The sequence below is a fragment of the Apis laboriosa genome, unplaced genomic scaffold (assembly GCF_014066325.1).
Source record: "Apis laboriosa isolate Shangri-la unplaced genomic scaffold, ASM1406632v1 scaffold34_cov151, whole genome shotgun sequence".
Classification (NCBI taxonomy): domain Eukaryota; kingdom Metazoa; phylum Arthropoda; class Insecta; order Hymenoptera; family Apidae; genus Apis; species Apis laboriosa.
This window is the reverse complement of record NW_025222928.1, coordinates 5,270,638-5,283,722: the sequence shown is the minus strand read 5'-3', so window position 1 is coordinate 5,283,722 and position 13,085 is coordinate 5,270,638. Positions and strand designations below refer to the sequence as shown.

The window sequence follows — 13,085 nt, the reverse complement described above, 5'->3', positions numbered from 1 at the left end:
TTTTCTGATATCAACTCGATCGATAATAACGCGCGTTTGCGTGTAATTCGCACGAGTCACATAACATTACACAAGGGACGTTAAAGAAGTTGCTAGTTTCGCAATTTGCCGAGTCACGTCGCAAAAGAAGCTTTCTCGCATCGGAAGATTGTAACGCCCACGAAAATGGAACGTGTTTCAGTTGAAAACGCTTTGCTTACAGAAGCGGTACACAAAGTCAACGAACGAGTGATTGCACTTTAAAAGTGTTTTACTACATATACGCGATGTCATCGACTACATAGTAGATATACTTCGCGCAATATTATTAAACATTGTTCAAAATGGATTGTATATGGTATATAATAAAATGGATTGTAATAGATGTAATATTTTAAACACACACACACGCGTATATATATATATATATATATATATATATTTTTATCTTTTGTGAAGAGTATAAAAGGAAGTGAGGCAAACAAAGAAAGATCGTTACAAGTTTCTCGATTCAATAAACTGAAAGCGGAAAGTTAAAAGCTTTGTATAGGATCTCGCCTGTAAAACAATAATAAAAAAGAAAGTATCAAAGATATATTTCATGAAAGTATAAAATATATATGTATTATATCGTGATCAAAATAGTTTAAGAGTATTAAATTTGAATGTGACGTTATCGATCTTGAATCGATCTTGCCGCCTTGATGATATTATTTCCAAAAAAATCCGCAAACACGTTGATTATGGAAACGCCCTTTATTTACAGCCACAATGTATTAAAGAATTGCACGCGTGGTATCCAACGAAGCTGGGAATCCAGAGAGAGATTCTCGGTCGAACCGAGTGCAGCATCATGGAACAGAAACCGGTCCAGTGCGCATAAGACTGCACAACAGCGAGACAGCCTCATTCCGAAGTCCCTTGAGAGATCTAAAGGAGGTGGTGGACGCACCATGACAATTTACCCGTGTGACTGACTTCCTCTCTTAAACCTTGAGACTTCTCAGCTAGAAACACGGAACAATAGAAAATCAAAGAAGCTTCTTAGAATATAAGAATATTCCACAACCTCCTCGTTCTCGAGTTCTTTCTCTGTCCCATCATCGAGGATGATGAGCTTTCCACAGAACAATACAAATGGCGCTGTTACGTCATACTGTTACTATAATTAACAGTAATAACGAAAAAAATTTTCATTTACAATTGCCGCGTTACATATTGCAAAGAAAAAAAACATGGAACATGTTTGATTTTTTTTTATGAATTTTTTATCGCTTATTTATTTAATCTTTCATAAAAATTTTACGACTATGTAATATGATTTTGCAGTGATCATTGTAATTTGAAATTATTTTTATTTGAAATTCCACGATACATATATTTCAAATAATATAAATAACTTTCTTATTTACGATTCTTAAAATTAAAATATATGCTTTTCGTGATTTGTCCTCCTTCCTTGATTTAAACTCGATATTTGTGTAATAAAATATATTAGTTATGATATCAATGAAATAAGAAATTCTTTTACGAAAAGATTATGATTCCATTGAAGATATCTACTATCTATAAAAAAAAAAAAATAGAAAAAAGAGAAAGAAGGGAAAAGAAAGAGGAGAAAAAAAAAAAGAGGGAAGAATGAGCGACGACTATCGCTCAAATAAGATCATCTTGAGCACGCGACTTGTCTTTTACACTTAAATTTCTAACTCGTGCAGCGTCAGCTGAAAGCAGCTTTCGCCTCAAGGGGGAATTGCATTTTATCAGATTTTCTTTTTTATGAGCAAGTTTCAGATTTATCCCTCGAGAAATATATCGTAATAAGACAATAATGAAAGCATCGCTTCCGCCGTTTTTCTTGTAACATTTAAATACAGTTTTTCTTTCAAATTTTTTGCTGTATTTAAAATGTTGTACGGAACGTTACATACCCGATAGAATAATTTTTATACGCGATTCGTTGCTTCGTTAATATTATCCACCGACGATTATTTCATTTGTCCTATCAAACAAAAAACAAGAGACGATTCTCCACAGAGTAGTTTCGAATATCCTACATATTTTTTTAGCGGTCGCTGCGGTTGAATCGCGTTTTTTCATCCTGTAATTTGTAATATAGATCTCCGCGTGTATATGGAAGAAGTTGTCACGGCGAAGAAAATGTTACACGATGAAGATATAAAAAGATAAAAGAAATAAAGGAAGAAAGAGCGAAGATGGAAAAAAAAACAAACGATAATGAATCGTGTCGGACGGAATCAATCGATTTTTTTTTTTTTGGCAAGAAACCGACTTGTGAAAAATCACGGATAAAAACCAAAATATTTTAACCGAGCAAAAATTCTTTCCAACGAATCCAATTTTCTTACAATGAAACAGATTTCTTTCGCCATTGTTCGAGATAAGGTACAATCAATAAATGATAATTTAAAAAGTAAGATTTTACAAATTTTATAAATATTAAAAAATTACATTTACTTTTCATTATAGCGATACTTATGTTGGAAATTTTTATTATAGAATTTCCTACATAAATAATTACAAATAAAAATAACTATAATGACCTCCTTCGGGGTCACGACCCACAGGTTGGAAATCTATGATATATATATATAGTATTCTATATTTCATTAATATATTTCATAAAGTTATCAGAAATTTACGCTCTCTTATCTTCTTCCATATTGATCCATCGCGAAAAGACGGGTGCTAAGAGTGTAATATAATCAATATTTCGAACTAAGAATTTAAACATTGATCAAACATCGCCACATTTCGTGTTAAAATTTCAAGAGTAGGGAGTACATACTTCTCCTCAGATTCCATTCAGAACATCGCGAATTGATATCACGGGTACAATGAAGGCTTAAAGATCGTTTGAATGGAGTGCAGATGGCTTCCGTGATCGTGAAACACCTGCCGTGTTCTTTTACAACAGACCGTGTATAAATTACTCCGAGTCTTAACGATTTTCTACGTTAGCAGATGTTTAACCACGTTAAGACAGATGTTAACTGCATTACCTTAGAATAAATTTAACGCGAAGCGATAAATCGTTTGGATAATAGTACGAACGATTCTAATACAATATCTTCGATAGATAGAATATATGTGAAGCATTTTAATCGGTTCTGAATATTCATCAAACGGGATTATTGATTAATGCTGTGCAGTAGAGACAAATACCAATTATATCTTTTAACTAAGATTAACGAATTTGGATATATAGGTTAGGTTTAAAAGCATAAAAGATCTATGAAAATTGCGATTATGAAAATTTCTTTCTGGAAGAAATTAGGATAATTTTTTTTTTAAGAAAGAATAAATATATGTTTTTCAGTGGAATTAACGAACTTACATACTTTTCGAGGAAGTTAATTAACCAAATGTTAACTAGGTGTTTTATGTAATTTCTATGTAATTTAAATTTTATATATAAATTTTTAATTGAAAATTAATTATGCAGTGTGTAAAAAATGCATTCAATGAATTAAAAAGCACGTGTTAAGAGTGAAACAAAAAAAAAGATTATTCTTAATCTTTCTTTAATTTCCTCATCATACGAAATTCGCTCAATTTTAAACTCATAAGCTCATTTTATCAGTAAATCAGTAATAAAGTTAGTTTATTTATATTTTCTTGTTAAAGAAAAATTTTCTTTTTCAGTTTATTATTATATATTCAGTTAATTTCTATTAAAATTTTTATGAATCGTTAATCACATTAATAGAAACTAGAATTTATGTGAGTATCACGAGAAGGAATATACGTGCCTTCGTGAAAAACTATTCGAAGTATTTTGTTGATTTCCCAAAGGAAAATCCGGTATGCCGCTTTTCCAACCGGAAGAGGAAGAAAAAGAGAAGAAAAAACAGCATAGTTTTTTTTCACCATATCATATATATTACGATGCAATATCGATTTTGAATTAAATTGGAAATGTTAAATAAGGAAATAGTTAAATACATCGTAAAATAACAAGATCACGTTCTGGCTTATCGCAAATGTAGATAATTTATTTGGTAAGATTGGTAAGATATCGAGGAAAAAAAAAAAGACCGTTTCCTGCGTGAAACATAGTTAGCAAAGCAATGTTGAAACGTTTAAAACAAACAGAACTGATAACAGATCGAAGAAAATCACCGACTAATGTGCTTTGGCGAGCAACGAAGCAAATATGTTAGGAAGAAAAGCGAAATAACGTGGGTGTTTTGTCTGTAAACACGTTTGAGAATCATCAAATATACAATATATAATCCCGAAAAAATTCATATTATTTTATTTTATCTTCTATTCTATTGAAGATTCGTGAAAAAAATTAAATATTTCTTTTAAAGTCTTCTTTGTAAACACGATTTTCGATCTATTAATCGTAACATGATCGATTGTTAAAATAAAATCGATCGACAAATCTTAATTATACATTGATTGATCTTTCAATTTCGTTTTTAAATTAATCATATAGACAAAATGATTTGATATTTTTTATATAATAAAAAACAATGTAATTTTTAATGTATTATAAACTGCTAATGATTTTGAAATTTCTATAAATATCTTGCAATAATTTAAATTTATTTTGATCGATTCTATCAATAAGATAATCTTAATAGGACTGCGTTTCTAAACGATTCGATAAACAAGTACGCTTTAAATCAATTGATAGAATTGCAATACATGGCTTAATAGACAACTTGCCTCTCAAAGATATTAAATGCTTGAATCACACAACGTTATCTTCAGTTTAAATCCTATGAAAGTTATCGAAAGATCGGAACTGCTAAAATCACTTTTTTTTTAAGATTAACAAGATATTCGATATTTTAAGAATTTCGATGCAATAAAAATAAAACTGATGCTTCGTGAGATTGACACATTTGATAAGATATATATAAAAAGTAATCATCGATCAAAAATTATCAAAATTAACACTCTTTGTTTACGTTTCACAACACACTTTTTACCTTCAATTTTATTTTTCATCTCTGGATAAGAAGAATTATCGAATTGTCAAAAATGTAAAAAATTTAATATCGATTCCACCATTCCTAGATCATTTCCCTTCGTTCGCGTATTATCAGAAATTTGAAAATCTCGTCCCCCTTTTTCGTATCACTCTGTATATTTCACAGGAGGTGAAAAGATAAATCGAAATCCGAAATCATACGGCACGCCATCCGTTTCTATGGAATCGCGAGTATCTCGCGGCAACAACGAGGCAAGCGCATCGTTGACTCAAGAGGAGAAGAATGTTTCCATTATACCGGCGATGTATTGTATTCTAAAAGCAACATGACACACCATGCGCATTCGCGAATGGAAGATGTTATCCACCATTGAAAAGCTCGATGCGAAACGAGTTCGATAAATGTCGGCGTGAAAAAAAAAAAAAAAAAAAAAAAANAAAAAGAAAGAAAAAAAAAAAAAAAAAAAAAAAAAAAAAGAAAAAATCCAAGCTTCGCGTAATCGCGGCTGCGATTCCATTGCCTTGATCGGTACATGCAGGAATGGATACAATAACGAATGTAAATTACGTATAAATACGATTAGATATCCCGCCTCATTTGTCATACTCTCTACTTCCGTTTATGTATACGGTTTCGATTAATTCATATCTATTTATAAAATGAATAGATGACCATGAAAATGAGGAATGATAATGAGAAAAATGGGTCGCAATTACGCTTATTAGACAGGGAGAGAAATCAATCGTTCGATTACCGCTGTTCGTACTTACTATTCGATCAGACAGAGAAATATACAAGTAAGTGCTTAAAACGTCGGAAAGCGTGAATACTAGCGATACTTACCACGTTTCACGGGGAAGAAGAGCTTTGATCTATTTTAAAGAGAAGCCTTGTAGTCTGCTAACAAAACGCGAAAGAACGCGTTTATTCTTTATCGAATAAAGATACAAGTGGCCGTAAAACGACCATTGCTATTGGGTTTATTTTAAATCCCCACAAGTTTCGGTAGATATCGGGGTCATTCTTTATATTCCACGATTATCTTTCCTAAGTAATTAGATCGTGGAATCATCTTTCCGCCTCTGTGAGTAGGTGGTATACCTCTACCTGACTTGTCAAAGAGAAAAAGAAACAAATAAAAAGGATAAATAAAAAAGGTTAATCAAGCGGAGAAGAATTGAGAAGAATAATACGAGTGATTGGGTATTTATATTATATAAAAGTTATTTATATAAAAGTCAAAGGAACAGAACATTGTCGAACGAAATATCGGAAATATTAAATATTCAATTCGTGATGGATGCGTATCAGAATGCGAATTTTGTTAAAAAAGTTACGAGATCGATATATGAATAAGAAGGATATTCATAAAAGGACAAAAATCTGATCTAGGTTTATTTGTGAGGGTAGGAATAAAACTCCAACTGTTCTGTATTAGGAACAGTTTCATGCAAGAACAGTTGTACAGTCCCAGTCAGAACGATATAAATCTGGGCCACGCAGTAAAGTAAAACGGCTATAATAATTGTTGCACGAGACGACACGATGCGACGATTTACGAGTTTCAAGTTTCGAGAACTTCGATGAGAGCTGCGTCTCTCGTTGATAAAAAGAGTTATTTCTGAGTCTGCCGTATATATAACGCGCGCGGGAGTCAAAGAAGTTAAACTGCAAGGGCAAATTTTTCAACGCCCTCCTTTTTCATCGCGCGATCCGTGAATGCAAACTCTGTCCATTTGCCTTTCAATGATTAAAAACATCGTTATCAAATAACGTTACATAAATTTTTCGATAATTAATCCTTTCGATGCGACAATATTCGTGTAATGACTATTTTAATCATCAAATATTTTAATTTTATCCACCATCATATTATTGAACGATAGATTTCATTTCGAACGTGTTTAATCGATCGTTCAATAACTATGACGGATAATCGCAGAGTTGAAATGGTTCGTTTCGGATTATTACAGTTGGCATTCTCATCCTTTTCACGTTAAAATCACCAGATAGATAGCGAATCGATCGTGAGAAGGGAAAAAGGGAATTCAAAATCGGTCTTTGAGTCCATCCAGTTTCCATATGAGCAAGTACATTCGTGCTCGAGAATCCCGTAACCCAATAATTCTGTTATTGAACATTCCGAAATGTTCTTCAATTCTTCATTTCTCTGATCAGCAATTTCTGACTAAGCAAAAGTTCTCGAAACGAAGCACGTCGCATTTCCAATTCAAAATGAGACAAACAGTTCCGATAAAATGACTATTTACAACAACAAGCTTGTAAATTTGAATGGAGAGAAATATTTCTTAACGTCGCTCGAAACACAATAATTAAACACAAATAATATCCTTGTTTTATAATGATAAAAAAAAATGAAAAAAAAAAAAAAAAAAAAAAAAAAAAAAAAAATAAGGTTGACCTAAAAATGATCATGGCGCCAGCAAGTATCGATTTTTCTAACAATTCCCTCGAGCTTCCTCGACTCCCTCATGTTCGACCACTTCGATTCTCATGGTATTCTCATCCGAAACGCGTCTATTTATAACGTGTAATTATGTATACCGCCTATACCACCCTATACCAAACTATAATACTCCCGTTATCCGCTAAATTTGTACGTTCTCTCGTCATTTACGAAAGCAATTATCCCCCAACTGTTAACCCCGAGACAAAGTACTCGCCGAGTGTTCATCGAAAATAGCACATCTTCTCTTTTAATTCGAATACCAGGCCTACGCATAACCCAATTCTCGTAAAATTCTCATCCGTTAAACGGATGCATCTTCCAGATCACGGTATTGCACGGTGTCCTCGACCCGGACGAATCTTCTTAATTAACGTTCTCTCGTAAGGGCACCACGTCTCGGTGAAATTCTACCAGCAAGACGCTGCCAGTCTCGCACGTGCCAGCACAACGTCTCGGCTAATTTCGTTCAATTAACGTTCAACCAAGCCCGGGACGCCGCTTTTCTAAACGAGCCAGGGGGGCAGGATTAGTCGTTCGTGCCTCTTTCGAATCAACCCGTTAATCTGTCTTATCGTTTCGAATATCGTTCAAAGCGAACACGAAAGCGTAAACTTACTCCGTTTTATTATTACTTTACAGGACAGTAAGTGTACACCCAGTTCTCGAGTATTTCTTTCGAACCACGCCAGCGGATAACCCCGTGATGATTATAGGAAGAAAATCATTTCGAAAGGATAATGCTGGTGTACCCAACCGCGATGATCGTTCGGCAAGAATGCATCGGATAATTTTCTTATTATTCGATTATACGTTGGCAAGAAGTTTGCATCATGGGTTCTTGGAAACCCATGGTAAACGAGGAAATGATCTATTGCGCGTGACTCTTCGCTTGGGAATAGTAGTTCTCCAAAGAAGGAACACGAGGAAAAACCATGTACGCCGTTGATGCGCCTTCCGACAGGCAAAGCTTTTAGAACTTGGCAAAAGCTCCTTTGAATGCAGACGACTAATAATCTAAGGTGTTCATTATCAAGGAACCTTTTGTTGCTAATGTCTTATAAAATTATTGATTATCCATGATCCAGAAAAAAAATATATATATATATATATATTAAAGTATTAGAAATGGATAAATTCTTCGAACGAAGGAAAGCTTTTAAAAAATGAGGATAACATTTGGGGAAACTCTCGATGCAATTGCGGAAGTTCATTCAGAGAAATGAGAGAACAGTTCGCAACTGATCTTCGTCTTGTTTACTCCCCCACGTTATATCTCCTCGTATTTTTCCTCCAATGTCCAAGTCTTTTCTTCGTATTTTGTTTCATTCAGAATTCCACCGCTATTCATGTAAAAAACGTATATGAGCACGCGGAAACGCGCCATAAGCACTTAGGTACATACGTATCTCCGCTTGAAGGGTTGAAAATATCGTACCGAACGTTGTTTGGGGAAAAAACAGGGAGAAAAAAGTGGGACGCGGCCTGCTTTTCTGAAAGGGTGCACTGTGTATCGAGTGGGCGGGTTTCCCCTTCGTGTTCCAATGGAATCAAACCAGGGTCATTACAGTATGAATTTACACGCCAGTCGAGTTTCAGTTTTCTTCTCTAAATGACGTTGTACCGAAACTGGTTTCGCGAGATCTAACAACCAACCGATTCTAGATCCAGATCGATATTTTGTTCTTTTATATATCATTTTTAACAATCGATGAAAATATACAGAAATACTTAAACGAGTTACATTTTTTTTAATTTATGGAGATAATATTGGATAATCGATATATATAAATCGAATAAAATAGAAGAATTAATTAAAAATTGAAGATTTAAAAAATTAGCAGATAATTTTGATTTACAATGTCAATTCAACATAATAATATCATATAAATATTTGTTTAATTTTAATTGATCTTTCAACAATTATTCCTTTGAAATAAGAATTTGAGACAAAGCGTCTTTCAAGGTATTTTTCAAAGTATTCGGCAGCCACCATGTCATTTATGTACAGATTATAAAAAAATTAAATTAAAAAAAAAAAAAAAAAAAAAGACTTGAAAATTCTTTCAACAAGCTGCATTTATCGAAGACGGAACAATGATCTCATTTAAGGTCGACCACGGAAGTCATAAATTTTCATTTTATCGAACATGATTCTCCATCCTTCTTGGAAGTTTCTATCCTCTCCTTTTAACTGCGGTTTCGTGTCGGTAAGACTCATAAGGGGCGATGATCGCCGTCCTCGATAATTTCGTAGCGGCCTTTTAAACGTGAATTCGAAACTACACGGTTAAATCAATGAATATTACTTCTGTTATAATGAATACTATTCGTCAAATTGTTTCGCACAAGTTCAGAACGATAAATGACACGCGTATACGATTTAAATTCCGCTTAAAGTGTATCCTTTTTCTTGTTCTGTGAGTCACGAATTACAGTGTACTTTTCTATTGTCTATGACGCACCATCGAGGGTTGGACCCTCAACTAAAATTGCCTCAGACTCCCTTCCATCACATGAGGGGTGACCATATACGCGGTTCAGTGATTCTCAAATTTTTACGATGACTTGTTCGTCTCTCGCTCAACTAGAAAAGATTTATCAAAGGAAGAGTATCTATCAAAATTTATCTTACAAAAAATATCTTACAAAGCTTATTAACGATGTTTAAGAAAATATTCTTTATGAAAATAAAATTATCGAATTTAAAAAAAAATTTATGAAGATTATTAATTAAAAAAATATTTAAGATTTATGAAAAGTTGTGTATGTATGAAAATAGCTAAAACAGTAGGTTATAAAATAGTGTGTCGAAGAGCTACAACGACTCGTGTTTCCAAGGCCAACGTATTCTGGATACTTAAATTACACTCCTCCACAACGTTATTTGTTCAACGGAAGGTGTTTTTATCCGTTCAAATTTCCAACAAGTTGCTCGAAATTTAGTCTAATTCAAAAAGGATAAAAATAAGCTGGCAAGAGAGAGGCGTGGTTTTGAAGAATCGGAAACACATGCTTGACGATAGGAGAATTAAAAGCTAAGTCTCTTGCGAGCGCGAAAGCCCATGAAAATAGAGATAAGAACGCTGCCATATGTTCCTCCCCCGACTTGTTTCTCTCCATCACTTTTACTATGCGTCCCACTGGCAAATTCTTTCTCTCTTTCTCTCTTTCCCTACTTTTTGTCTCCCTCTCACGCATATAAGCGTAGGGTAAACTCGCCACGTGTTCGTGACAGAGATTCTCATTAATCTTTGACTCATCCGTGAAATGCAATTAATTTATCTGCCATATTTTTAAAGAAAAAGAAAAATTAAAAATTTCTGAAATTGCAATTATCTTAGAACAATTAACTATTGGAGATATTGCAATACTAGATTAATAAAATTTTGTTCATTTAATAAAATAATTATCAAAATTTATTTTAAACGATAGATCTATGTCAATATATAAATTATTATGTTCTTTCTATTTTTAGAAAATATATTGTGATAATAATTAATCATATTATAACCAAAATATGTAGTTGATTTTATTAAATAATAAAAAAATAAGACTTGTCAACAAGTTTTAATTCGAAACTGATATAAATTTAATTAGATTTCTTGAGTTATAAATGATTCTCATAAGAACGGAATAAATGAAACGATCACGTGCTTTATGCGGAATCTTCGAGTGTGAAGACGAGCGACCTCTACGTATATAGTAGGTATATAAAATTTGATTCTTCAAAAGATGAGATTGAGTTACGAAGTTACGAAGTTACGAAGAACATGACAGACCTCTTATCTATTTATCAAAATTTTCAACGACTCCTGGAAAATGCAATTGCACCTCTATTTATGAAAATTTATTTATAATGCAATTCATATTTAAAAATTTCAAACATATTGATCTTTGACAATTCATATTATTACTTATTTAAAAGAAATTAAATCTATGATTTTGACATAACAAAATTTTTTGTTTTTATAATCGTGTTAACATTTCACATAACTTTCGATCGCCGTAATTAATTAATCTTTTTGTTAATTAAAGCATTCGTTTATTGTCTTTATAAATTTATCGATTTTAAATTTATAGTGAAGCTCCTCAAAGACATCTAAGGTTAGAAGGTTCTATGACCCGGCCAGTTAAACGCGTATCAGGTTAAGTTAATCGATATGAAATCTACCTTAAAAACTAATCTCGGCAGTCTCGCATACGAAACAAGCTTGCTATTTGTGATAAATTTCACATTCCATCAATTAGTATTTAGCGCAATTCCATTTCTATCTATATTTGTCTTAAATAATAATTTCTAAAAATCTAGTATCAACAATTTCATTATATATACAATCAATTTCAATATAAATATTGAATCATTTGTTATAAACAGTTTAAAATTATCATAAATTGTCTATTTTAATAGAAAAATTATACGAACATAATGAATCATCGATGAAAAAAGAAAGGATGCTCAGTCTTACCGACGTGGTGTCACCATTCGTTTTTTCCCCGTCCAATATCCTCTGCCTGAGGGCAAGTCTGTCAAGGCTTGCCAGCCTGTAACTACCTCCGACTTCGCGATCTCTGCTTAATCGTTCGGTTGTGCCGCTGCCATTCCAACCGGCATTAAAACTCGATGTGTATTTCGGTAAAGTTGGTGGTGGCACTTGACGCGGCTTGTCACGGTTCAACATCGAGTTGCTAGTATGTAAAAACGATGAATTGTTCGAGACAGTCCTTGTGGACGACGACCAACCAATTGTGGTTTTTATTCCATTGCTTTGTGTACCAGCGGAACCGTTTTGATTTTCGGTCGACATTTCCACGTTCTCACGTGATCTATGTTCGACACAATTCTCTCTTTCTCCCCTTTATTGAGAAACAATTCTCAATATATTTAATTTGGTCCTTTTTATCGTTCAAGCAAATTGATAATGCAGAGTTATGTCATATTTTTTCCCTTTTTCTTTTTGTCTAAGAATAGAAGGAGTCATAAGTTAATATAAATTAATTTACAGTGTACAATATGTAAAAATGATTTACATATAATGGAATGTATTGTGAATATGTGAATTGTTCGATGAAAATAGATAAAATATAAATGAAAAAAATAGAACGAAATAAAAACCATTCTTTTATTGAAGTGAAAAATAACGAAAATATATTATATGCAGTTGCTTTTTTAGCTTAATATCGGTTTTTTTAAACTTATGCTACTGTTGATATTTATACTGTAATGATAAATTTACTGCATAATGTTAATTAATCCGAGATTTTTTAAATACAAAAAAATATAATTTTTAATGGTTTTTTTAATTTTTAATTGGATTTAGATCAGCGATAAGCAAAGTTGCAACAGAATAAATTAAAAATATATTAGTTTTTTTTTTTTTCATATTTCAATCGCCAGTTATCAGAAAATTTTTCATAAACGCTAAACTTGAAAACACTTGTTTTATCATAAAAAATGATACATGGTATTGTATAAGATATTAACCTCTTTTAAACAATTTGTATTAAATTGTAGAAGAAAGATAAAGAATTTGTGAAAAAATTCTTTTAATCTATTTTCTAGCAAAATATACAGAAAAAAGATACGAAAACAATGGATTTAGAATGTGAACTCGAATCCCTTGAATGGCGATAACTTAGCCGCTGTGAAAGCCACGATTTGCCCTTGGAAA

General features: G+C 32.6%; 1 protein-coding gene across 10 annotated transcripts in view; it reads right to left on the bottom strand.

The window, feature by feature from the left end:
• The window catches only part of LOC122714995 (septin-7), a 31,844-nt gene that overhangs the window by 10,138 nt on the left and 8,621 nt on the right, over window positions 1-13,085 (bottom strand). For 4 of the 10 annotated variants that reach the window (XM_043936842.1, XM_043936839.1, XM_043936844.1 and 1 more), the window contains one exon: window positions 11,883-12,375. The exons of 4 other annotated variants lie outside the window; for them this stretch is intronic. In XM_043936842.1, coding sequence (XP_043792777.1) covers window positions 11,883-12,221 — 339 coding nt within the window. In that variant the 5' untranslated portion in view covers window positions 12,222-12,375. Of the gene's footprint in view, window positions 1-931; window positions 964-11,882; window positions 12,376-13,085 lie in introns of those variants that run through there. 2 more of the 10 variants (XM_043936843.1, XM_043936849.1) reach the window with 2 other exon arrangements.